Source organism: Lissotriton helveticus, chromosome 7, assembly GCF_964261635.1.
Source record: "Lissotriton helveticus chromosome 7, aLisHel1.1, whole genome shotgun sequence".
NCBI classification, from domain to species: domain Eukaryota; kingdom Metazoa; phylum Chordata; class Amphibia; order Caudata; family Salamandridae; genus Lissotriton; species Lissotriton helveticus.
The window spans coordinates 1075961824-1075988963 of NC_136068.1; the positions used below are offsets into that span (position 1 = coordinate 1075961824).

General features: G+C 45.1%; 2 protein-coding genes across 8 annotated transcripts in view; one reads left to right on the forward strand and one right to left on the reverse strand.

Annotated features, from left to right (window-relative positions):
• The window catches only part of CARD14 (caspase recruitment domain family member 14), a 630897-nt gene extending 629501 nt beyond the window's left edge, over window positions 1-1396 (forward strand). For all 7 annotated transcript variants that reach the window (XM_078654066.1, XM_078654065.1, XM_078654070.1 and 4 more), the window contains 2 exons: window positions 142-257; window positions 1046-1396. In XM_078654066.1, coding sequence (XP_078510192.1) covers window positions 142-257; window positions 1046-1253 — 324 coding nt within the window. In that variant the 3' untranslated portion in view covers window positions 1254-1396. The remainder of the gene's footprint in view (window positions 1-141; window positions 258-1045) is intronic.
• Window positions 1356-27140, reverse strand: part of SGSH (N-sulfoglucosamine sulfohydrolase) — a 263352-nt gene continuing 237567 nt past the window's right edge. The window contains exons 7-8 of the mRNA XM_078654075.1: window positions 7268-7471; window positions 1356-2866 (exon numbers count right to left, since the gene is read on the reverse strand). Coding sequence (XP_078510201.1) covers window positions 2307-2866; window positions 7268-7471 — 764 coding nt within the window. The 3' untranslated portion in view covers window positions 1356-2306. The remainder of the gene's footprint in view (window positions 2867-7267; window positions 7472-27140) is intronic.

Sequence of the window (27140 nt, forward strand, 5' to 3'; positions counted from 1 at the left end):
TTTTCGGCATCCGTTTCAAATGCAGGAAGCTTAGAAGGCCTGTGATGTAGAGGAATAGGCCAAACTGCACATGTCCAAATGCTATTTGATGCCGAGTATACTTTGAGAAACAATGTTAATGGTTGTCATGTCTATCTGCAGAACGCTCACTGCCTCCTGGACATGAGTGTGGACTTTGTGCGAGCCCTTCATCAGATTGAGACCTATCCCATTATTCTGCTTGTCCCCATCAACGAGAAGGCCTGCAAGCGGCTGAAGTGAGTACAAGGAATAAGAAGAAAGAGTATTGCGGACTAGAGGGAATGGGAGGTCCTATGGCTTAGGTAGTCCAGAGACTGACTATATGGGCTTTGACTTCATGATACTTTATGATTGAGAAGTTCCACTGCCATTATGGGTCCAAAAGCTCGTGGGCTGATGCTTTGAAAGCTCCTTGGTTGTAGCCACTGCTTTAAAAAATCAAGACAGTGGTGGATGGGGCAGGTGGGGGGCTGGACAACCTTCATCAAAAGTCCAGGGTGTGAGTGGGTAACCATCAGTACCTTCAAGAAATTGTCTGCCAGTAGATTTCATGGAGCTTCTGCATTCAGGGTTGTAAGGCCAGTGGATGAGCACAGATAAGCTGAGTGGTCATATTTCCTCAGGAGGTGCACTGGCCGAATGGGTACTGAGGCAGAACTTCCAGAAAACGTGAAGGTGGAATGGCATCTGCCAACAAGGCTTTGGATCATTGCACTCAAAGGGAAGATTCTGTTACGAAGACACCTGCAGATAGTCAAATGGAAATATACCACATGAACTGTAAGGCAGTCACAGAAACTCCCATGTGTGAGAGGCCAGTAACATAGGGAAAATGCAACACTCCTAAACATGTGCCAGTGATATCAGGAATTGGTGAGAATTCATTGAAGTGCAGGAGGCTAGCAACATGGGAAACAGGATTATAGTTATGTTGTCTCAAGAGTATGTCAGTTTCTCATGAACTGTGGGTATCTACTGATCTAGGCGTACATTATAATCATTCCTTTTCTCTCTTTCTGTTAAGGAAATATCTGCACAAGCTGGATGTTTCTGAAGATTTGCTGTTGGAATGTTCGAAGCGAGAAGAGTCGTGCCTTGACAAGCTCCCCTGCCTGTACAGAGCTATCCCCCCAGACAGCTGGAATGACATGGACTCCCTGCTCAATCATGTGAAGGCAGCAGTGGGCGATGAGCAAAAAAGGACTGTGTGGATTGAACAGGAGCCCCGTTAGCAGTCGTTCTAACAATTCCCCATGCTCCCACTGTACAGACCCCGTTGTCTCGGACCATTACCCCATGAACACTTTGTACAGAACATGTTGAACTTCAGAATATTTTTGTTATAATTTATTAAAGTGAACATTTATTTATTCTTTACATCATGGTCCCCGGTTATATTTGCACAGATTCCTTGCGTCTTGAGGATAGCAGATGTTTATGCTACAGGTATATTTAGATCTCACTACATCTGAGAAACAACCGCTGGCAGGTGTAGAAGCATGGCAAATCATTTTACGAGATAGCTCCACACGCCAGTTGTGTGTCAGCAATGGCATTTCAGTGCTATCAGCAAACGAACACTCATTGATAATACACGCCTGGGTTAACTTATAACCACTTATTCTCCTTGCCTCATAGACAAAGGAGCAATGTCCAGCGTACACATGTCCTAACAGGAGCAGCCATGGCTGCTGTAAAACTTGCAACAATTTGACAAAGAGTGAACACAAGCTACTTGAAATCAGAAGTTTGGGCTCCTTCTCGCCCCAGGAAGACAATCTGAGTCTTAGGAAGACAGAAACATGTCTATAAAAGGAACGCTTTGATTTTGGTGTCCGTGTGAAGTTTATCTGGCAGTAACATATTGTGGTTTGTAATCACAGTGCTTTACTAAAAATATAATACACAAAGGGCAAGGCTACAATTTTCAAGGGACTACAGTCTGATCCGGGGGCATCAGTGAAAGCCTTAGATGAATAATCGTGGTAGGAAGTTTGGAGGCAAATATTGAGTTTCTTGTTACATAGCTGTAGCCTCTCAACCCAGCAGATGTCCACTGTTCCTGTTGTATAATTTGTTTAGTTCAAGATCCCATCAATGACCATAGCAGTCTCTCTGACACGCTTCAAAGTTGAGAGACACCTATTATTCATTGTGAAGTGGGCGGCACTGTGGTTTGAGTTTCTCTTCCAATACTCCATCTGGCGCGCACACCCAAGGATCATAGGTTTCCCACTGCCACGCCAAGAGCCTTGCCTTCAGCATCTCCAGGATTACTGAGAACCCTATAGTTCATTGTGAAGTGGGCGGCACTGTGGTGTGAGTTTCTCTTCCAATACTCCATCTGGCGCGCACACCCAAGGATCATAGGTTTCCCACTGCCACGCCAAGAGCTTTGCCTTCAGCATCTCCAGGATTACTGAGAACTGAGGGTCAGAAGCTAGGTTCCTGGTCTCTGAGGGATCTGTACTCTGGTCAAACAGCTCCCAGCGGTCTCGATAGTAGTACTGATGTAAAGTCTTGAACCAGTATGTGGGCTGTGCCGTGCTGGTGCGGTTGAGTAGATCCTGGAATGAGGGAGAGATATAGAAGTCCTGATCAATCGGAAAGGGCATTTTGAAGTTGAGGTTATGAACAAGATGGTATTGCTGGTGCTGAATGGACCGCATGGGGTAGTACATAGTGACTTCATGGTGCCCCTGACTGCTAAAAACTGTGGTCCAGGACTGCTCTGACACCAGCGCCGGCAGGAGTGATTTTCCAGTCAGTTGGACAGTTTTAGAGCCAAATATGCTGTAGTTCGGATATGGAATGGAGAACCAGTCTAGGACAGTGGGGGTAATATCTGAAATGGAAAGAGTTCAAAGTTAAGTATGCACACTGAAAATGAAAATATGTTAATGAAAAATCCAATCCCACAAGTCCTTCAAAAAAAGAAACTTGGTCAGGAATGTGCTGAATCTAGGTAGAATAATATCATTAGAGCAGGAGACACTTCCTGGTTATTATTTCCATATTCTTGTATTGCTCTGCAACATTTATATAGCGCTTACTACCCCTATGTGAGGAGCTGAAGCACTTGCCTATATGAGTAGCATGCTACACCATGTAGGTTGTGTGGTTGGAAGAATGCTGTCTTTATATTGATCCTATGTGGGAAGCGTTTCCATGTCATGCATGATGACCACCAAGGTGCGATTAGCGTATTATGCGATCAGTGAGTTGGATAATGAAGTGTGAGACACAGACATGGCGTTTTGTTGTTTTCAATATGCTGGAAATTTTAAACAGCTCTGCTGGTTCCTTTATGGTATTTCATATGATTAAGTCTGCTTAAGTGGTTACTGCATAAGGTTGTCCAATTGAGATTATGTGTATAGTTGTCCTGAGCTCAGGGCAGAACTGGCTGTAGAGGGCACCGGGCGTTTCCCCATTGAGCCGGTAGGGTGGGTGCCGGTTTTGGGCCCCTGGGGGCCATTTTTGTTACCGGGGGTCGGCAATATCACCCCCTCTAACAATATCGGCCGAAACCGGCCCTAGCGAACAGTTTGCTGGTTGAGCTGTTTGCAGTTCATGGGTTATAAGCTGAGGATTGCGCTTGAAGGTGTGACTGTTTTCTGGGCTCTGTTCCCAGAATGTGGGTGGTGCAGTTATCTAGGAAATAGCTATGTTTTCAACTGTCTTCTGGAGTGTATATCCTCCTGAGTGCTTCTAATGTTGGCAGTGAGTCTTGACGTCATAAACTGAGAAAGCAGTGCCTCCTATAGATTCCTCATGGCAAGGTGGTATAATAAATGGTGCAAGCCTTTACCGCAGTGGTTTGTAGTGCTTGAATTTAACGTGTAGGTATAGCAACCCTTTTCCTTGGGAACCTAATGGACATTGCAGGGTGCCTTGTACATTGCCCTTCAAGCTATAGATAGCCAGTGGACCGATTGCAGGACTGGAGTCATGTGTTCTCTTGGGTGAAGGTGTAGAAGAAGCCTTGCAGCAGCATTTTGGATGAGATTAATTTTACATATGTTGGATAGGGGTGCGCCAAGGTATAGACTGTTGGCTTAGCCAAGCTCTGAGTTTACGAGTGAGAGGATGGCTTGCAGTTTATATTGGTGTGCAAGGTATGGGACGATACAAATGCAACATAGTGTTTTCATTGTGTAGAAGGCACTTGTGACGGTTAGCATGCGGTATCAACGATAAGTCTGAATTAATGGTTATACCTAGGTTTCTAACTTCTCTTGATGTTGGAGGGGCTTGAAGTTACCTATGCCATAAGGTGGTAGGCTGGTACTTTTGCCATTGTCCACAGGTCATAATCTGTGTCTTTACGGTATTGAACTTTAGATGGTTATTCATCATCCATGTGTTTATGACACAAATGCAGTCATCCAGTGTATTGTAAGGTTTTTAAGGGTCTCCGTTTATAAAAATGATTTAGGTATCATCTGAGTAGTTGAAACAGGTGAGGTTGTATAATGGAATCAGATTTGATAAGGGGGTTAGGTAGATGTTGAATATTTGAGAGATATGATGGACCGCTAAGGAACGCCGCAGTTTTGTGTGTGAGGAGGTGATGAGCAAGGGAATAGGCTGACTATACTTTGTCTGTGAGATAAGAAGCAATCAGTTTTAGAGCATTTTCATAGATTCCGCGATTGTGGGGTCTTTGAAGTAGCATGTAGTGATGCACAGTGTAAAATGCAGCTAATAAATCTAGAAGGAACAAGGTAGCCTCTCTGTTTGTGTCCACTGTGAGTTTTAGATCATCCCAAATGAATATGATGGCTGACTCTATGCCTCTGCTTGGTCTGAAACCGGATTGTTGCTCTGACAGTAAGCTATAATGATCTGTGAAGTTAGGGAGTCACGTAAACACTGCTCCCTCAAAAATGCTTCCTACGAATGGTCCATTTGATATGGACCTGACGTTTGCTGGGTTGGATGGGGTGAGGATTTTCTTTCTCAAGACAGGTTTACAGTAGGAGATTTTCAGCTCAGGTGGGAATTAGGGGCATATTATCAAGGACGGGCGATACATTATCGCCGCTTTTATCGGCAGGAAACTGCCGATAAAGCGGCGATAATGGGCTTGATAATATGCTCTATGAATTCCTATCGAAGCCCATGTTAGATGTGAAGAAAACTAACATGGGCTTCGATAGGAATTCATAGAGAATATTATCAAGCCCATTATCGCCGCTTTATCTGCAGTTTCCTGCCGATAAAAGCGGCGATAATGTATCGCCCGTCCTTGATAATATGCCCCTTAGTTCTTGGTACTTGTTGAGTAAGCATCTGGCTACCTCCGCTGCAAAGGCTAAGCAACAGATAGCTTTAAAGATTTTTGGCGGTGCTGGGTCTGAAGGTGATCCGGATGGTCTGACTGCAATGATAATATCAAGGAAATCTTTTTGTGAGAGGGTATTGAAATTATGCATTGATGGATGATTATTGGTGTCTTTTTCAGTGGTAGTTAGGTCATTCATTGTTGTGGTGTTGTCCACGTTTTTCTTAAGGTAATTTTCAATCTCTTTATTTTTGTCACAGTGGTCTTGTTAGTGCGGTGTTTTTGTGTTAAGGCACTCTGAATTGCGGATTTCTGTTAGAATTTTATGGAGGTCTTTAGGAATGCAGTCAACTTCAGTTATGCGTGTGGAGTAGAGGAGTGTTTTTGTGATTCTAATGGCTCTTATGTAGGGCCTGTTATAGTGCCATAGTGTGCTTTTGTCTATTTCATCTCCGGATTTTCTCCTTCTGCATTGCAGTATGTTAAGCTTTGTTTTTATTCTTTTGATGTCATTAACCCATGTGGTGTTGTTTTTGTGGTCAATCTTGGATATGGTTTGTGTTGGTATCTGTTTCTCCAGTGCAGTAGAGATCCACTAGTAAAAGGTCTGTAGTCTTTCATTTGAGTATTTAATGGGGTTCTTCAAGGTGGGTGATGAGTGGCTGGATGTCTAGTTCTTACCATTGTCTGTACATGCGTTTGTTGTTTTCAAAGTGTGATTGACAGATGTGTAGATCCTGAAAGTGATGATGTGCAAATATGACAACTTGCATGTGTCCTATGCAACGGTTAGGGCTAGAACTGATTAGTTGAAGTCTAAAAGGTTGAAGGTGATAGTTGTTGTAGGTAGATTTGTCTTGTTAAACTATATGTTGAAATATCCTAGAAAATATAGATTTGTGTGGTCCAGAGTTGTTCTTGTTACCATATCAAGTAGGACAACTTTAAGTTTAGCATTGCTGCATGGTGGTCTAAATATTAGGAGGAAGGAATAAGTAATAGTTTCAGTGGGGTGACATCTTATCAAGGATTCACAGATGTCCATGGTAAGACTTTCAATTATTATTTGTATTTTATTTAATGGATGACAGCCAGGCCTCCTTCAATTTTGCCCATTTGATTTTTGTTTATGATGTGAAAATCAGTAGGGATGGCCTTGTGGCATACGAGTGCAGAACCTTCACTGAGTCCAGTTTCTATAAAGAAAGTGTGTTCTGCTGTTGTTCCTGAGAGTAGGTCAAACGTGTTCTTTGCTCATGGATCTTGCATTAAAGAGTAAGCATTTCAGTTGTGTTTCTTTCTTCTTCATTTCCCGTAGTTTGAGTAGAGGGGAAGGGGCATAGCGCATTTTGATGTGGCTGATTTGGGGTTGTGGCTTTTGGTGGAGGAAGGGAAATTGTTTGGTTAGAAAAAAGAGGAGCTTGAGATAGGTTGGGGCTTTTTGTGATGGGTCATGGTGTTGTAACTGCTGTGTTCTCTGGTGATTTGTGTAGAGTGTGGGGGTGGCATTGTGAAGGTAAGATCAGGTAACCTTCCGATTATACGTTCTTGCTTTCACTTGATGTTTAGTGTCCTTCTAGCATGTGACATTGTGTTTGTAGTTATTTGGGCTGTGGTTATTGAAATCTAGTATTGTTCGTGATAGGTTGTGTGGTGTTGAGGCTGTTTTCTAGTTTAGGAAACGTTAGGGGGTTCATAGGGAGATTTATTACAGGTTAAAGTCACTCAGTGTTTGTATATGAGGAATGTGTATTTGGTATTGGTGTAGTTTTAATGCAGAAAGTAAGGTTCTAGATAAAGCAAACTTGGAGGCAAAGGAAGGGTGCTTCACTAAGGAAGCGTCCATCATATTCTGGAGGATTATTGGTCTAAATGTTCTGATGTGTTTAAATTAAACCGTTATTTAACAGACATTTTCTTCGCAGCATGCTCCACTCAGCCATGAAGCATCCTTCTTACCCAGCAGGCTCCCGAAAGACTGGCTGCGCTGCCCCCAGCGCCCAGGCTGGTCTGGAGAGGACACCAGCATGGGCTCCCCCATGCCTGAGCGGTACAGGTTGGTTCTCCCATTGGGGAAGGGGATGCCGTTATCTGAACTGTAGATGACCAGGGTGTTATTTTCAAAGCCAGCATCACGCAGCTCCTTCAGGACAAGGCCGATACCTGCAGGAACAAGATGAGACTGATAATCTGGAAACACAGAAATTGATCACGTGCTTGAGACTTCTAAAAAGAGAAAGGGGAAGGATTTATTCAAATCCCTAGGTGCACAGCAGATCTCACAGTCTCAGTGAAGCATAAGGAATGCTTGATAAGCTTATTAAATACAGAAAACAGCAGAACCAACTCACCATAAATATGCAAGGTATTTAAAGTGGTCATAATAAAAGGGGGCAACAGTGATAGAGAACGGGATCCTCTAGAAGACCGTCTTGGGGCACTAACCTGAAACCAGCAGTGATCAATAACTTGTTTTCGTGTTTCATTATTTTAGAAAAATGCCCCACTGGATGGACTATTTTGGCTTATTTTACATATTCAGTGTAACTATTTTACTTGAAAACTTATGATCTGCATAACATATTGCCTACCATTTATGGGAAGGAGCTGGTCCGGAGGAAAGTGGGCGTTACTCATAATAGTGATGCTTGTACTCCTAGTATTTCATTCCAGTCCCCTAACCACTGGCTCTGTTCTCTATATGTAAGTATCTTGCTGGCAGGCTGCAGTAAGGAGGTCATTTTGCCCACCTCAAAATAAGTTAAAAAAAGATGCCCTACTGCATGTGAAACATGGTGGCCGTGCCCCTCTACCACAATAGAGGGCTCCCCATATCTCAGACACTATTCTTGAAGAAGGAATGGAAGGTGCCACCTGCAAGAATAGGGGCTTAGGAGAACCTGTAGAAGTCACTATGCTGAAGAACTTGCACTTATTGTTACGTCCAAGCCCAACTCTGCCAGACTTAAGGGAGGATTATAAAGCATCAGTAGATGACCAGAGTGCAGAAAGACATCCCACCAAACTGATGGATAACACACAGCTGAAACACCAAATGAAGGAGCTGCAGTGAGATAGCAACGCTTATGTCTATGTAAGGAAAGACAACATTGCAGGCTTTATCTAGCCTCTTAGCTTTTGCATGAGTTAGTTGGATTCACAGATTGTATGGGACAGTGCTCAGGTTGAAAATGTCATAGAAGGATTTTAGGCTACAGCCCAAAAACAGAGGGAAGGAAAGGGGGGCGCTTCTGGCATAGAAAAAGGTAATAAATCCTCCACTCTGTCCAAAAAGACTACAGCTGCAAAAGAGAAGAAAGCGCAGTTGAAAGTGAAAGAAATCTAATCGCGGAAATGTGTCAGAAATGAACACCAAGAATCTGTCATAAAGAAAGGAAGGGATTTGCAAAAGAGCCCTCAAAAAGGAGTCAAGAACCCATGCAAAATTAAATCAGAGAAAAGGTGCCTAATAAAATGTCTTCAAAGACCCCGAATGCGGCTAAACATCTACAGCCTCTATTCACAAGAAACAAAACAGTTACATCAAGACCAGATACCAGTTAGACACTTCATAAAAACACACACAACTTCCATCTCCAGATGAGGCAGGAAAAGGAGGTGCACATACTGCAGTCTCCTTTTTCACCTGCCTGTAAGAGAAGTTAATCAATCCATTTGAAGCAAGAAACCTGATAGAAGTGGAAATTAAGGACCTCAGATGCAATAGATGGTTTGGTCCCGTAGAATGGTCTAGCAGAGCATATCCTGCAAAGGAAAGATTACAATTTTCACAATTAACATACGAAGAGAGGCCCTCTGAAGCCAGTGAAGCATCGATGATTGTAGGAGTACTTTTGGCATGCCTTACGAAGTAGGGCCACATGAAGCCAGGCTGGATGAGCTCAATGTGCAGTTTAACAGCACACATCCTTCAAAAATAGGCAATGAAAATCTTCCAATAAAGTTGGAGCAACATCCCCAATCCAAGACCAAAATCTGATCAATGCAGAGGCTCCTGCATGATTTTGCTAGTGTTTGCGAGAGTCCTGATAGGCTCTCTGGTCAAGGTCCTCCATATTTGTAGGAGAACCAATCAAGGTAGGGACATTCTGAGATGTTTTCTGCCCATTCTTTGTAAGAGCATGGACTGAACTGGGGAAAGGAGAAGAAACAGTCTAAAAAATATAGAAATTGTCTACCATCCTGTAAACAATCAAAACATATAAGAGGACTCTCCAAATTGTTATGGCCTATATATACACATCATCTGGCAGTGGAACACTAGTACTGTCCAAAAAGAGATCATGTTAATGCTGAGCTCTTTTCTGGTAGTGACAATGGACCGTCCCAAAACAAAAGTCTCCTAAATTGGCATGCATCACATCAAACATGGGCCAGTTCTCTAAAGCAAGACAATGAGGCAGCTAAGCTAAACGATTCCACATATCTCATCTCAGACCAAACAGACATTATGGTAGCAAACAGGTGGCTCTTAGGAGATGACCCCATAGCACATGCAAGTCAGGGGATTCTTAGAGGAAAGCTAGACAAGATGCCCACTAGCACCCATGAAGAAAGGAGAGATGCCTGTGTAAGAGGGAATGAGCTTTGGTGTTAAAACATGAGTACCAGTGACAAGGAAGGGAGCCGAGTTGATGGGCAAGGTTACCTGGAGTGGTCCTTTCTGTGAGCAAAATGTCTACCACCCAACAATGCACAAATTTCACAGGGAAGGGTATAGTGAAAATGGTATGTATGCCAACCAATCGCTTACGGAAAATGGGAATCTATAAGAAGATGTAGCTCCAAAACACATTAGTACACAGCAAAATTCTCCATGAGAGGGAGATAGACTGGCCATAGCAAACCAAAAGGGTCACCAGAAAATGTGCAGACTTGGTCAGCAAAAGGTAGCTCTGCTGAGGTCAATATTGACAGAGGCAGCTTCAAAAGTGTACCTGGAAGCCTGTCCATGATAGACATGTGGCAATCAATAGCCAGTCAATTACAAAAGCAAGTAGTCTGAAGGGCCCCCCAGGGTAACAAACATCATGGTTTTGATCAAGCTTGACAAAGGAAAATCTTCCTCTTTTTGCTAGTCTCCAGACACCACAATATCTGAGGAACCACATTCAGGATGCCAGACTCAAAGCATTCATATATTTCATGTTTGCTGTGTGGCTTACCCGCTTTCCTCCATCTTCTTCATGTTCTTCCTTATGTCTCCACCTAGGCCATTCGTTCCACTCCTAAACGGACCACACCCACATTCCCCTCCAGGTTCTCAATACCAATAAGTTCTTTGCTCCCAATGCCATCTACCTATATTAAACAAGCATTGGCATAGCCAATAGGTCTCGCTTTTGGGACCTTCTAAGTATTTAGTTATGCAGCACAATATCCTTGGTGCAACCACATCAACTGTTGCGTGGCTAAACACTTATAAGGTCCCAAAGGCAAGACTTATTGGCTATGGTAATGCTTGGTGTGGTTGTGTGTGTGTGTGTTTGTGTGTGTCTGGTGGTGTGTGTGTGTGGGGTTGTGTGTGTGTGGTTGTGTGTGTGTGGTTGTGTGTGTGGGTGTGGTTGTGGGTGTGTGGGTGCGGTTGTGTATCTGGTTGTGTGTGTGGTTGTGGTTGTGTGTGTGTGTGTGTGTGTGGTTCTGGTTGTGTGTGTGGTTGTGAGTGTGGTTGTGTGTGTGGTTGTGTGTGTGACAGTAATACTAAAAGCATCTCAAAATAAAGGAACACAAACATCGAGTTTGTGGAAAGAGAAAGCACTTAGTAAGTCAAACGGGCGCAGCAAAGCATTAACACAACAACATGTTCTTTGATGTTTGATGTTCCTGGAACGAGAACATCAGAGGGGAGCTGCTAAAGTGATCGCGGGCGAAAGTGATCTCGGGTGCTTAATGAGTATGACAAGGTTTGCCATTTGGCGCCTCGGCTCCTAAGCGCGTGCCTGTGCACATGCACTGTAGCTCTAGGCTGGCCATGGTAGCATTTTTTGAGCCCTCACTAAATGTGCCGCCAGACCAGCGCATGCGCTGGGTCAGGCGAGACCTTAACAAAGAGGAATGGAATGAGCAGAGATCTTCAACTCAAAGGCTGGAAGACTAGAGTCATCATTCTTCGAACTCACAACCTATTTTGTTCCACCTAAAGACAAGTTTCTCTGCCATCATCTTCAAAGCACTCCTCACCATAGCCACCCGGATAACTTCACTATGCCCATGAGGTTGCTAAGATCAACTATATAGCTGTAGATGCAAAAAGCACCTTATACAAACTTGTATCTCTCAAAAAGACACTCCCCTACATCATTCCTCCTACCCTCAGAATCAAAACTGGCACCTTCATCAACTCCAAACTGAACTATGTCAAGGGCTGGTGCTCTGTCCTATTTACCAACTGGACCAACTCCAAATATTGCAAAAGCAACTGCGAAGTATGTCACAGGGATTGGGAAAGGAGCCATCACCTCTCACCTGATTAAACGTTCGTGGCTCCTCACCTGAGGAGAGCTCATCTTCAGAATCATGTGTCTAACATGCAAATCTCTGCCTGAAACTGCCATGACAGAGCACAGCAACACAATTACATCATGGTATACCCTCCTTAGTTGTTCTAATTACAACATTCTAAGAATACACATTCCCAGATGCATACAGAGAGATGATTGAGTCTTTGCAAGCGAAATCCACAAGCCCTGAAAATATTTCCCACCTGCAATTAGCTTTAGCTCCTCACCTGAGAAACATAACAAACACCTTCATGTTTCTCCCCAAAACACATATGAGCGCTGTCCCAGGAATCTTCCCATCTGCCTGTGATTTGTGTGCCTGATTGAGCCCTTGTCCAAACTGTGCTATGAGATAATGGACTGTCTATATACAATGTGTTAAAATGCTATGACATGTTACCAAAATAAACTAATAAAACTTAATGAAAAAGACAGGTCCTAACGTCAGGCCCAATGCGATATACACAGAGAAGGCCAAGAACCACAAAGAATCTGGAAAATAAGAAGTAATTTGGTCCCTACACGAGTAATAGAGTTTCTGTGGTCCAAATGCCTTAGGTGAGCCACATGGCCATCAACTCAGTAAGACCCCTAATGACAGAGGCCATGGTCAAGAGGCGAGGCAAAGCTGAATGCCATAAGCACACAGTGGAAATATAACTATGTATCATGGGTAAAAAGAGGCACTTGGAAGGTAAAAACAGAGGCGGCATGAAAGGCCTTTACGGGAACACTGACCGTGGCTGACCCAGAACATGATAACAAAACGGAGCTGAGAAGAATCCAAAGTGACACTGAAGGATCTGAAAAAATATTACAACATGTACAATAAGATTTAATTCAGGTAAACGTTGAAGCGCTACAATAAATTCAAAGTATCCCAGAGATCATGGATGAGCTAAAACTGAGCGTGGTGAATACGAAGAAATCGTGATTTTAATTACACTTCCCAAGCAGAGTTATAGGACATAGAAATATGGGTTCCTGTTCTTGTTACAATTCAGATGACAATACAATTAAATCATTTGAAGATGTCAAGAAGAAATAAGATTGTTTTTTCGGAAATATATACAGATCACATAGTACTCTTTCCTACGATCAAAAGATACTCTCATTCCATACTAATAATTTAGCCACATGGTTGAATCATCACTGGAAACTTGTCCTACAAACACTATTGCAAAATAATGGAGGGGGCAAAATCAGACTTGTTCAAAGAAAATAATGGAAAATCGGAAATAAATGGAAGCACAGAGAATGGAACTGGTTTCCCTTACGGCTGACAGCACAATAATCTCCCCATCGTGGCAGGAGTTCCAGTAAAAATGGGTAAGCCAGAAAAGAAAAGGACCAAGATGGAAGCAATGTCGAAAACATTAGAATTATTTCCCTATGGACTGAAAATGTAAATAAAATCTAAATTAAATAAATACTATTGGGAAGACCCCTAAAGAAAGAAAGTAGCCCTGTCCATTATTATTTATATTATTTTTTACAAATTAAGCATTGAAGTGATTTATATGATTTCTATCTATGAGAGTGCACCAGTGGCACCCTACTGTGGACCAAGAGATCCCTAGGAATCAGCCAGAGACTAAGAGATGGTCTTCTATAAAGGTCCTGGCTACACAGGCACATATGATCATGCAACAGGTTGGATTTAACTTTGAGTATTTGCTGTTGCTCAATGACACAGGTTCTCATGGAGTTGAGACCAGTGTCTGAATAATGCCTGCTGTGAATGTTTGTGGGTGGTAAAGCAAAGTATGCCACTCTTGAAGCAGATTTTATACAGACTTTTTCATTTCCTGCAGGAACGCCACAAGACACATGTGTTATGGCACAATCTTCATACAATGCAATATTGTATTTAGCACTGCCAATCTGAAGAGGGCTTTGGAAGCTGGTGTGCAGAGTGTGTTGGGGCCTAGCAGGAGCTGCTCACACGGCTATTATTTTGTCTCCTGTGCCTATAAAAGAAGCACAACTGAGAACATGAGGAAGGCTTGTGCTAGCATCTATTAGTAAGTACAGGAATTCTTACTGCAAGCTTCGTGCTGCTTTATGCTACTTTTACGCAACTTTCCAGCACAAAACAAGTTTTGCGCTGGAAAGTAATAACAAACAAAACATTTTGCGCTGGTTTGCGTTACATTTGTGATGTTTGTAAATCTGACCCTCAGTTTACCAGGGCTTGCTTCTAAGTGCCATGGCTATAGTGTTGGTACCAGGGCTGGTATATCTGTGCCAAGGCTGCTTTATTTTTGTGCCAGAGGTGGTGCTTGTTCCAGTGCGTTTGTGACAGGGCTGGTGCATTCGTGGTATGTCTAATTCCTAGGTTCCACATTTGCCATATATCTCCTAGATGCATATATTCTAGGGCTGGTGCATATTTTCCAAGGTAGGTGGCTCCTGTATCAGGGCTGGCACATGGAGCATCATTCAAACCAGAAGCAGATCTTTCCAGACATTTCAGTAAGGTATCAGTTTTAGCTTACATCTTTAAACAAACTTGTCACAAAAAAGCATCTTTATCTAGCTGACTCTTGCTGAGGTAAAGGACAGAAAAGAGCGCTATTTTCTAAGAGATCCTAGATGGAAAATAGGATGAGCACACAAGGTGTCAACAGGTTTTGCTAGCACTACATGTATCTCTCATGATGCAGCAGAGAGCCAGATACAAGTATGTGGATACCAAACCCTAAAGAAAGTCCCTAATAATTCGAACTTCAGGGAAAAAAGGGCTTCAAGTTCTTGTCTGTTAATTTGACAGTTGATTTTTACAAATGATAAAGTTCACCGTTTATCAGATGCAACAGATAATTAATGACCTGACAAAATAGTACCTGCAATGTATTCAAAGAACACAAAAAGTCGAACCTTTTTTTGTTTTGTTTTTGGCATAAGCGCATTGTTAATTATGTTCAGTTTTAGCTGAACAGATTCTGGCACCTACTGGGAGAGCCAAATGTCCATAATCTACACTCTCGGGTGCCATGTCAATGTATTTATTAAAAGTGTCGATACCAGTTAGGGTGTCGGGACAGAGGACGTATTTGGAATGAAGATAATGCTGCAAGGAGGATTAGTGGTAGAATGTTGTAGAAAAGATAAAGCATTTCAGGACTTAGCAACAGAATAAGAAAAACAGAGGGGATCTTGACATATGCTGAGAATTTTGGGATTTTGGGGTAAATGAGCGAAGGGTGATCTACGTAAGGCAAAATACCAGTTGACACCAGGTGAAGAGATTTTAATACATTATGGACTAGGTGCATCAAGAGCTTTACTGCAAATTATCTGAAGAGAGGGTATATTGGTATAGTTAACGAGTGAAGCTGGGCCGAGTGGGTGGAAATAGAAGTACTTTGAGGAAGACCTAATGGGAGGCAAGAAGCCACATTTTGAGTCCGCTTTAGCATTCAATTTGGAATTTGGTTAAACCTGGGTCTAAGACATTGTCATAACTAGTCAAGATCCAATAATGGCGTTTATAGCTGTAAAAAAGTTATCTAGAGGGAGAAAATTAAGAATTTGTTTTTGAATTCCCAGATAAAATAAACAGGTAGAACTAACTTTGAAAATTGAGGAATTAAAAGTAAAGATCTTGATCAAAGATGAATCTAAGGTTGCAAGCACCTATGACTGGTAGAGGGAAAGAGATAAAGTTAGATGGTCATCAACTGAATGACCACATCTATTGTCTGCTATATATGATAATTATCTCTGTCAGATCTGTACTAAATTTAATTATCTCTATCAGATCTGTACTAAATTTAAGACCGTGTGAATATAATCGAGAAGGCAGATACAGCAGTGAGTCACTGCAGGAAGTTGGATTGAGTGGTAATTGATTGTTCATCCATCCTGAGGATAATCTGAGCATCGTTTGAGTACGATTTAAATTTCATGGTAGAGGATCTGATAAGCCTGGTGGAGGAAATACCATAAACATTAAAGATAGTTGAGCTAAGTAATGAGCGCTGGGGAACACAACATGTAACACCTTTGAAGTTCAATTTGTAAGGAGGTAGGAAGACAGCTTGTGATTTGTTGTTCAGAAAGATGGGGAGACCAGCCAAGTGCATGTTCACTGATACCAGCCTCATGCAGTCTTTTAAGAAGGACTGCGTGGGGCACTGTATCAGAGGCCATTAGATGTCTAATAGGATAAATGCAGCTAGGCCTTCTAATCTTGGATAAGCTGCTTGATGACAGAAATAGCCTACTCAAGCTGTGTCCAATATGTCATTTACTTGAATATTGTTAGCAAATTGTAGATTAACTTCTTTTTCAGTTACTTTGGTAATGAGCAGTAAGAGAAAGAATGGGCAGTAATTTCTGGAATGACTAGGGCCAATTGGTGTGTTTTGGAGCAGAGAAGTAAAGATACTTGTTTCTACGCTTGTGGAACACATGCAGATAAGATCCTTTATTGTGGGAGCCAAAGTATCTACCGCTAGATGGAAGATAAGCAATGGACAGGAGGCCAGAAGGGAAGCTGATGTAGTGGATCAACTTAGTGTGTGTCTTACTAAAAGTTAGATTAGAGAAATCAACCAGTGTCAACTCAGGTCTGTAAGGGTGTGTCAATTCATAAACATCCTTCACATTCAGATCCAAAGGAATTATAGTTTGAACTAAACGACTCTCTGTTATGAAGTAAGATGCCAATGTTTCCCAAAACTCCGCAGAAGGCAGAGCCTGATTCTGTGGAGAGAAAGGATATGCAATTTAGTTTGCTAACTTGAACCGTTCTTTAGCAAGGTTTTGAGCAATTACAGTACGTTAAGAGCAATATTTAAGACGGGCTAGGTGGCACTCCCTTTTATGTTGTTTCAAAGTTGTGATGTATTTATGTTTCCCATCACAGAAATAGTATAAGTGCCAAATCTTTCAAAAGATTTACAGTGCCTCTTGGCCATAGGAATAGCCACACAAAAACATTGAGTTGTTGGTCTCTTACATTGTGGTGTGACAGTTTTTTCTGGGACTAAGTTATCTACGACCTTGACTATCCAGGAGGTAAATGAATCAGCAGCAGTTTTGATGCAAAGGATAATGTGCTGAACAAAAGTTAAGACTGTAAAAACATTAGACTGATCATATCAGGTTGTGTTTACAAAGACAATTAGGAGTAGAAAATTGTAAACATTTAGGTAGTGACAACATATTGAGAAAAGAACTGCAAGGTGATTAGACCAGCTGATTATAATTTTGGTGGGATGCGTGACATAATTGGAGAAATTGAATGTAAAAAACATTTTCAGAGGGCCTCGGGGCACGCTGCGCTACTGGGCCCAACCATTGGGGTTAAGCCTTATTCCAGATGTCCCGGGCCCCGCCTACTATGGATTCTGAGGATTCTAAGTACCCCTTCTGCACTTAACTCTCATTATTAAACGTGGTTGAGAAGTCCAAGGCTCCCTTGGCAGGGGGGGAGGGTAGGTGTCGGTACAATAGTGAACCCCGGCTCACAACTCAAAATGCATGCAGCAGCAGCAATAAATTAATGTCCAGCCAAATAATAACTTTTATGAAAAAAAGAAAAGCATGTTATTTCCACCGCTAACTACACAGAGGAAACATACAACATTCACAAACAATAACACAATACCCCTTGAGGTTTGGGCTCTAGTGTTTCAATGGCAATTTCCTGTCCCACTCCCTCCTTATGCTTACAATGATGGTTATTTCACATTCACTGTTGGCAACATCCAGGGAATGCCCTATTAGCAGTCTGTGTCTCAAGAGTCCACTCAGACTCTTAAATTCAAATCACAAAGTGTCTTAGTGCCACAGCGCTCTCAGCAGGGAGTTCCCCCAGGACTCAGTGAGTGCATTAATTTTTTTTAATAAACTTTTTATTGATTTAAAACACGAACCGGGTGCCGGCACAAGAAGTACAAATTTACTATAGGACATTCCCCTTCCAATACTATAACCATCGTTTTTGACATCCACATATAGACAAAATGAAAATCATTACAGGCTTTTACATCCATACAGTGCCTAATCCCTCAAAAGAGACAATACAATCCAAAGAGCTCAGATCATAGTATGGTTGGTAGTAGGGGCTAGGATATAGCAAAGACAATATGTCTAAGGGGGAGAAGCCATCACTTCTGCCGTCAGCTGGGGCCATTAATGTTCGCCTTTCCCTCTGGAGCTCCACCATCCCATTTCCTGGGGTAACCCCGACCCTTAAACACAGACTTTTCGGCTATCATTGCGGTGTCCATATCCTTCGCTTAATCAACCAGGAACGGGACTGCCTTCACCTCCCAGATCAGGCATGCTGGATCCTCTGCCCTGCCGAAGGAGGTCCCCCTCCCCGACTCTTCCCCCTTAGAGGACCGGTTGGTGTTGGATCCTATGGAGCGCAAAGCCATCTCACACACATATAAAAAACTACTTAACAACCGAGCAGACGCGATGCAAAAATTAAGAGTGAGCTGGGAAAGACACCTGGGAGAAATGGAGGACGACATGTGGCTGGACGCACTGCCCCCCCCCCCCCTAGCAAAGTTACTATTCCCATGCGCATGCGACTCCTCCAGCTCAAGATTCTTCACCGGATCTACTTTGATGCCACTCTATTGTTCAAACTAGGTAGACCCCCTGACCCACTCTGCCTCTGTCACTGCAACCAAGTGGGTACCTTCTATCACATTCTATGGGAATGCCCTCGAATTCAGGGATACTGGGGAAAGATTGCCCGCCAACTTGCGAGGGCGAATGACAGGTCCATTGAGTTATCTCCCCAACTATGCTTGCTTAATATTTGGGGGGCGACTGACCTATCTCAAGCCGAACAGACTTGGGCCTCAATGGGCCTTGTCATTGCAAAACAAAACATTGCACGGAATCTAAATGTCTCAGATTGGGCCAATTGGTATTTCACCTGAAGTTCTTTGAATGTGGCCAGCCCCCTCTAAATACAGATATCTCAGATCACAGAAATTCCAATTGTATCCCATTTGTCAAACCCTGAGCATGTACTGAGGTGACCGAGAATATCGGGTTCCCATAGAGGAGTCTCTTTAGTCAGACGATTATGCCATCCCAACTTTCTGGTGACGCTGTGCCAAGTCTCAACTGTCCGTGCCATGGGCCCAGTTAAGTTTGCGAGGATTGGTATATAGCGCTCTGTTATAACCGCCTGACCTATTAGCTAATGGTCTGTTCGGAAATTAGGGTCATCGTGGGGGCCAAACACCCATCTATTGATTGCGATCAACTGGGAAACTTGATAATAGAGTCTTAGGTCCGGTAAACCGATGCCCCCGTCATCCCATCCCATAGTAAGCTTGTTCATCGCTATTCACGGCGTGCGGTCCTCCCACAACAAGCCCCGTAATACACTGTCTAATTGGGAAAAATAAGAATCTGGCACCGGGTTCGGGTATTTTGCAAGGCATAAAGGAAACGCGGAAGGGGCGCTAGGTGGCGCCGATCCAACATGGCCGCACTGATATGAGGCTCACGCCAGTGCGGGCAATTTAATCATCATGACCCCCATCCTTGCTAAGCAAGACGATCCTTGCAGACCACCGCTGGATAGCGTAAAGTAGCCTGAAGGTCCGGCGTGAGTTTGGCGCTGCTGGGCCGCTGTGAACGCCTCCGGTGGGCCTGGGAACCAGGCGGCGGCAAGCAGAATGAGCGGCCGGAGCGCTGACTGGGGTGTGCGAACTACGAGAGGCCGCGGAAGACTGGGCCGCACACCGGAGCCTGCTGCGGGCCGAGACCGGGCGACTGCGGAGACGCGGCAGCATTTGAAGGTGGACTTCCCCCCACCCCCGATACGATATCATGCTGCCGGGGGCTGGCCCAGCCTAATCCTTGCTGGGCGCTGCGACCGGAGGCTTAAATTTGAGGCGTGGTGGCCAGCCGGCGGTGGCGGGGACGATGGGGGCCTACTCGGATTGATACCATGGAGCTGCGGGGACTGAGAATACGAAAGGCACTGATATCGGCAGAGAACCACCGCACGGAGCCCCGCAGGTACAGGGGACGGACGGGGGCTATCATCGAGAGCTGCCATTTTACGGTCCGCCCCGGGCCGCCATTTTGCTGCGCATGTAAGACGCGATCCCCAACAACTCCGGGGAGGAACAGGCGGAGGGCGGTGGAAGGTACTGGCCGAATAGTTGAGCGGGGGAGAAGCATCATTGCACAACACATTATAGGCCACGTACTCTGTGCGGACGAGTGAGCGGTCGCGCTCAGCCCTGGCGGAGGAATAAGCCGTGTTGTGGCGGTTGACCCGCCATTTGCTGAGTTAGGAAGCTGCACCTCATCAAGGGGAGTCAAGTTATATGCGGCGACAGCCTCGGGCAGGAGGTGAGCACTGTCTGTCCTCAGACATTGGCCGCGGCTGGTGCTGGAGTGGCTGCTCCCCTAGATCCCAGATGCACCTTCCCCCGCTCTCCCAACACAAATGGCGAGACGACGATCGGAAGAAACCTGCAAACCATAAGACAGTGGGTGTGGTGGATCACCCCCCGTAGGGGAAAAGCACAGTTGTCCCCCCCCCTACTGCGACACTAACACCAGCGTTGCACAGACTGCCGCCAACGAGACGACATGGGGAGAACAGAACCAAAACAAGCGAAACTCACATTCGAGAATCGCAGAGCGACCAACTTCAATGCTAAAGTCCGCGAGAATGATGACCCCCCCTGAGACCAGAGATGAAGGCTGGAAGGCCCTGCTAGTAGGGATGCAACAGAGCCTCACTTCAATTGACGCTAAAATGGACGCAATGAATAACAGACTGGAATCGGTAGTGGCACAGCTGGACCAACATGAAGAAAGGTTAAAAGAGGCGGAGCAGAGGGTGTCGAGGCTTGAAGATGGTGCAGTCGCTAACAAACAACACGTGCTGCAAATAGACAAACTCCTTAAGGTTATAGCTGACAAGAATGAGGAGATGGAAACCCGTTCCCGACGGAACAACATCCGCATGCTAGGCCTTGCGGAATCTACCAACACAGGGCGACTAGAGGACTTTATGGAACGCCTGCTAGTGGACCTATTTGCAAAACCGCCTTCTCAGCACACCTGGTCATCGAGAGGGCCCATAGGTTGTTATCAGCACGCCCTCCCCCTGGCGCACCGCTTCGCCCTGTGATAATGCGTTTTTTAAACTACCGCGATAGAGATACTGTTCTACGCCTGGCACTAGAAAAAGGCACGGCCCAATACGAGAACACCACTCTAGCCTTCTTCCCCGATTTCACACAGGTCGTGCAGGAGGCCCGACAGAAATTCACAGCCGTGAAGAAGAAACTAAAAAGCGCAAGAAATTATGTATGCCATGCTGTACCCTGCAAGACTGCGAATCCATCACTGAGGGAGATAGCATCTCTTCAACTCTCCTCAGCAGGTGGAAGACTACCTGAAAAAAACGACCGAAGATCTGCGTCCCGAGAAGACGCTGCCCCGCGACTGTCCAGGTCTCATTCGCCGCTGTCGGAACCCGGCTGACGCCAAGGGACATGCTGGACTTCAGTGAATGGCAAAGCAGTGCCTTTGGACACATTGGACGCTATGCCGACTGGTGATGTATAGCTGTACATTTTGTTGCTTACTTGTTTTATACACTTTTTACACATTTTAACACTCACCTCCGTCCCGTCAGATCGACCCCATATGATCTCTGGGGTTGTGGATGGGTGAAATAGTGAGGTTGAGTGGGTGAGGTAAAGGCCCCTAGCGGCCCCTGGATGAGGGCGTACCCCCCTACTTTGGGTTTTGATTCCAACTTTCTGGAGTATTGTTTGAGTTCCCTTGGGGTGGTCTTCTACCCTAAAACTCCTTGCGAGGAGACGTATCTTTACAGTAAATTGTGGGAGGTTTTGGGTGGGAAGGGAGAATGGCCGGCGAGTTGGGGGAGCCGGTGTGGGGGGGAGCGGGAGGCAGGGGGAAGGGAATTGCAATGACATTATTGAATAGTAAGCTTTTTGTTGGGGGGGCTTGGGAGGGGAGTGGGGACTGTTATACCTGGTGAGTTGGGGATGCCGGGACCGATGAGAGAGAACCCCCTTTTTATACACGGACATATGATTACACCCTCTTTGTTTGTGCGGATACCAGACAGATGCGACTAAGGGTGTATTATTTGTATGGTAGCGATGCCAGACGATAACTGTGATAAGCATAATGTTAAAATATTGTCGTGGAATGTTCGTGGGCTTAACAACCCACGGAAGAGACAGGTGCTGGGATATCTAGATCGACATTGCATCTCTATCGCCATGTTGCAGGAAACGTATCTAAGCCCTGAAAGCTCACCTCAGTTTGCATCGCGATGGGCGGCACACCGTTCCTTCGCTTCCTACTCCACTTATGCCCGGGGAGTTACGATATTAATTAAAAAAGGCCTATCATTCATGCTAGGAGGAACGGAGTCAGACACTGGAGGCCACTACTGTCTCCTATGGGGAGACTAAATTCACATGACGTGACCTTTGCCAACTATTACGGTCCTAATTATGACAAACCCCATACGCTCCTTCAACTCTGGAGTAAGATTCAGGGGCTGAACACTACTTATGTTATATGGGGGAGATTTCAACACAGTGATGCAACCGCACCAAAATAGGTCTACTACGTCCCCTGCCCATTACACCAATACCTGTCATACACTACAAGAACTTATGAAGGACAGCTACCTGATGGACACTTGGAGGCACATGCATCCCACAGGGAAGGAAGGGACACAGTATTCGGCGGTACACTCCTCTTGGGCCAGACTTGATTACATTTTCCTGTCAGCTGGCATGGCACACTGGGTGGGGAGGGCGACACATTTAGCACGTACATACTCTGACCATTCCCCTGTCCTAGTCGATCTCCAAACCGCGACACAGCAATCCCCTTAGAGAAGCTGGCGACTCAATCCTCTACATTTACAGGACACTGTCTTTAAGGCAGACCTGGAGCAAGATATTCAAGACTTTTTTTAACGTGGTGGGGTGTTGAGAACACTGCGACAAGATCTCAATCGGCTGGAGCAGAAGCTCAAACAACTGGAGCATGACATTGTCGCGAACCCGACCGACCAAGTAATTAAGGCCAAGATGCGAGATACTATGTCGCAGTATGAGGAGCTCGCTCTTAGAGAGAGTAAGTTCCGTGGCAGACCATATGCGGCTAGAATCTTCAGAGAGGGTGACAGACCTGGGAGGGCTCTCGCCACTGCAGTTCGACCCCCCAAATTCGCAAATTATGTTACCGCCGTAACAGATGCCCAGGGTCAAACTTGCAGAAACCTATCTGACATCCTCGAAGCTTTCAGAGAATTCTATAGTACATTGTATTCCACCCAGAGAGGGACCCACTTGACCTGTCGACCTATCTAGATGATACGGCAATGGCATGGCTAGGTGACGCCCAAAGGAAATTTGTAGATCACAAGCTGGAACTTGACGAGATAACGGAAGCAATAACGCAAATGAAATCGGGACGAGCCCCCGGATCGGATGGGCTGCCGATCGAATTTTATAAAATGTATGTCCATAACCTTGCCCCAATCCTGAAGGAAGTATTTTACACTGCGCAAGAAGAGCGTTGTCTGCCGGAGACTATGCGAGAAGCCGTCATTACCTCCCTACTCAAGCCAGGAAAACCCCCAACAAGTTGCGATTCTTACCAACCTCTGTCCCTGCTAAATTGCGATATGAAAATTCTGGCAAAAGTCATAGCGAGACGGTTGAACCTCCTCATGCAAAACTTAGTTTTACCCGACCAAGCAGAGTTCATACCAAATCGAGCAACTGCTCACAACCTCCGAACTCTGGCCTCAGTCATGCAGGATATAGACCCTAATAGCCCCGCTGCAGCAGTGTTTTTAGACGCCACTAAGGCGTTCGACACCTTGGAGTGGGACTATTTAATGGGAATACTAGGCCGTATGGGTTTGCCCATCCCATTCCTCCAATGGGTTCGACTGTTGTATCATCGGCCGACGGCGACGGTGCTCCTCAATGGTGCAAGGTCCCCCTCTTTTCCCATCTCTAGAGGCATGCGCCAGGGCTGTCCCCTATCCCCAATCCTATTTGCTTTGGCTATCGAACCGCTTGCTGCAAAGCTACGTCAACATCACAACGACAAAGCATTGATATATCCGGCCAGGCAGCTGCTCATTTCCCTTTACGCGGATGACATGACCTTATATATTCATAAACCTCATGTGAACCTGAACCCGATCCTTAGAGAAATTACTTAATTCGGTGCCATATCTGGAATACAGATCAACTGGTCCATGTCAGCTATCTTTCCCCTGACGGATGCCACACTACAATACCAGTTGGATTATCCATTGATCTGGGAGGCGAATGAGATCAAATACCTCTGCATCTATGTTACTAGTGACAAAGAGGCCTTAATGAGGGTCAATTATGGCACAGCCATGGATAAAATCTCCGATAACGTTACTAAATGGCTAAATTTGCCCCTATCCATGGCAGGGCGGATCTCACTGATTAAAATGATTCTCCTGCCTAAGTTATTATATCTTTTCATCAACATCCTGTACCACCCTGGTAGGTTCTTCTTTAAAACACTGCGTACACAACTTACAAGACTCATTTGGGGGGGAAAGCAGCCACGGCTCAGCCTCAACACGATGATGTTGCCTTACTGTCAGGGAGGGTTTGACGTACCCAATTTTGAATACTATTATTATTGTGCACAAGCTCATTTTGCAACATACTGGTTTCACCCACCACCTTATATGCCTCACCTTGCAGTGGAAGATGGTTACATGGTACCGACCCCCCCGGCGACTTATCTCTTCACGCAGGCCAAGGAACGCGGGCGAGATTCTTCCACTTTAGACTGTACGGTATTAGCCTGGCATAAAATAGCCCAAAAACTAAACACCCCAATAGTGTAATCTCCCAATATGGCTTTGAAACGCCACCCATGGTTGGCCATCAAACAGGAAGGGATCGGCTGCAAGATGCTGGAAAACCAGAAATATACCACTTGGGGTGACCAGTATATCGGAGGGCGGTTTCGCACCCTAGACCAATTCTTTGCCCGCACACAACCACGGTTATGGATACCTTTCACTACACCAGACTCAGATTAAATGTTAAAGCAGCGACCATGACCTTTCCGGAGGAACCACCCACATTCGAAGCGCTACACATGTTTTTAAGAAAGATCCACCCAGCGCAGCCCACCGCTATGAGTAGAGCCAGGCAGGACTGGGACAGGGATGTAGAATTTACACTCACCGATGAACAGTGGGAACGCAGCTGCGTACACACAGATGCTGTTACGGGAAATAGTAGGCTGCGTTTGATACACTTTAAATTCCTGCACAGGCTGTATCACACCCCAGTGGGGCTCCGTAAAATCCATCTACGGGACAATGACAGATGCAACAGATGCCATGGTGAAGGTGCAGATTTTCTTCACTTGGCGTGGACCTGCCCACAAGTCGCATTGTTCTGGACACAAACATTTGGGGGACTATCCACCATGTTGAGGATTACACTCAACCCTTTCCCTCTGGTTGCCCTTTTGGGTCTATCACATGACGTCAACACCCCCCACAGAAAATTCCTGGCTTTAGGGCTGCTCTTGGCGAAAAGACAGGTAGCATGTGACTGGGGGAGAGGGAAGGCTCCTAAATTTAAGGGGTGGATTCAAACCATGACCACATGGCAAGAAAACGTAGGATATTATGCGGAGTCGTTACCCATGAAGTCCCGGCCTAGAACATATGGGGCCCACTGACCAACTATCTGTTAGTACAAGGGGACACTACTGAGAGACACAGGGGTGGGGGAGGGAGATGTGTGCTGCTGAGCATGGCGAGCTGCCGTTGATGTTCGCCATGCGCAGATTGGACCTGGGCAAACAAGAGTGCCTGAGGTCGTGAGCACGAGACCCGAAGGGATTTATGGAGGCCAATACAGGCAAGGAATTGAGCAGATTCCACCGGAAGCGGATAATAATGGGCTTTGTTATGTGACTACATATCACTTACTGGCAAGAAGAATGGAGAATTATGGATGGGTATGTTGTCTGCCGTCGCACCTGAGTATATATCTTATTGATTATTCCAACAAAACACGAAATGTCATGCAAGGTAATCGAAAGGGGGACAGTTATTATTGAATCTGTATATACGGGAAGGTGAGAGATACTGTTACAAGATGCAAATGTATGATCCGCCGGGGACATTATTACACTGATGTACCGTACTAAGTTTCAATAAAGGTTCTTTTGGAACATATATAAATAAATAAAGAAAGAAAGAAAGGAAACGCGGAAGTGTAAGCATTTTGAATAAGGATGCTTGCTCCAGGAAAGTCAGGGGGAGAGAACGCCAATGGAGGGCATCCAACCTAAAGCGCTGAAGAGGTCCGAGTAGGTTTTTTTTCAAAGAAGATATCGACCTCTGGAGTGACAAAGATGCCTAGATACTGAAAACCCCGAGGGGACCACTGAAATCACATAGCCCAGAGGACTCGCGGGGGAGCACCCCATAATGCACACATCTGGGATTTGTACCACTTTATACGATATCCAGAGTGGGCACCGAAGATGTGAAAAATATGGAGCACCCGTCTCAGTGAGCGCGCGGGAGAAGCCAGATACAAAAGGATATCATCTGAGTACAGCGAGATCCGATCTTCATGAGATGTCATCCATTTAAGCCCTGGTATCCCCGGGTCACCCCGAACCCACACCGCAAGCGGCTCTAATACTAACGCTAAGAGTAATGAAGACAAGGGGCACCCCTGTTGCGTGCCCCGATGGAGTGTAAAAGTGGCGGAGCAATGATTATTGACGATGACATGTGCAGTGGGTTGGGTATACAATAGTCGGATCCAGCATACCAATTTGGGACTGAACCCCATGCGGACCAAGACGGCAAAGAGAAAATCCCATTCTATTGTGTCAAATGCCATAGAGGCATCAGTTGATAACAGGATCGCGTCTTCCTCTAAAGTGGGAATCCTGCCAAGAACCCCATGCACCCGGTGCAATATTTCTCCCCAGCATGAATCCAGACTGATCCGGATGGACCAAGTCTGTGACATAAGGGAGAAGTCGATTTGCCAGGAGTTTAGCCAGGATCTTGGCTTCAACCGTCAGTAGAGAGATGGGGCGGTATGATGTACAATCCTCGACAGGCGAATTTGGTTTGTGAATGGCCACAATGGCTGCGGTTCGGATATCGGCGGGGAGGAGACCCAATTCAAAACATTCAGTGTATAGATTCAACAGATGTGGCGCTGGGAGCATAGACATGGGTTTAAAAATCTCGATGGGGTGCCCATTGGGAC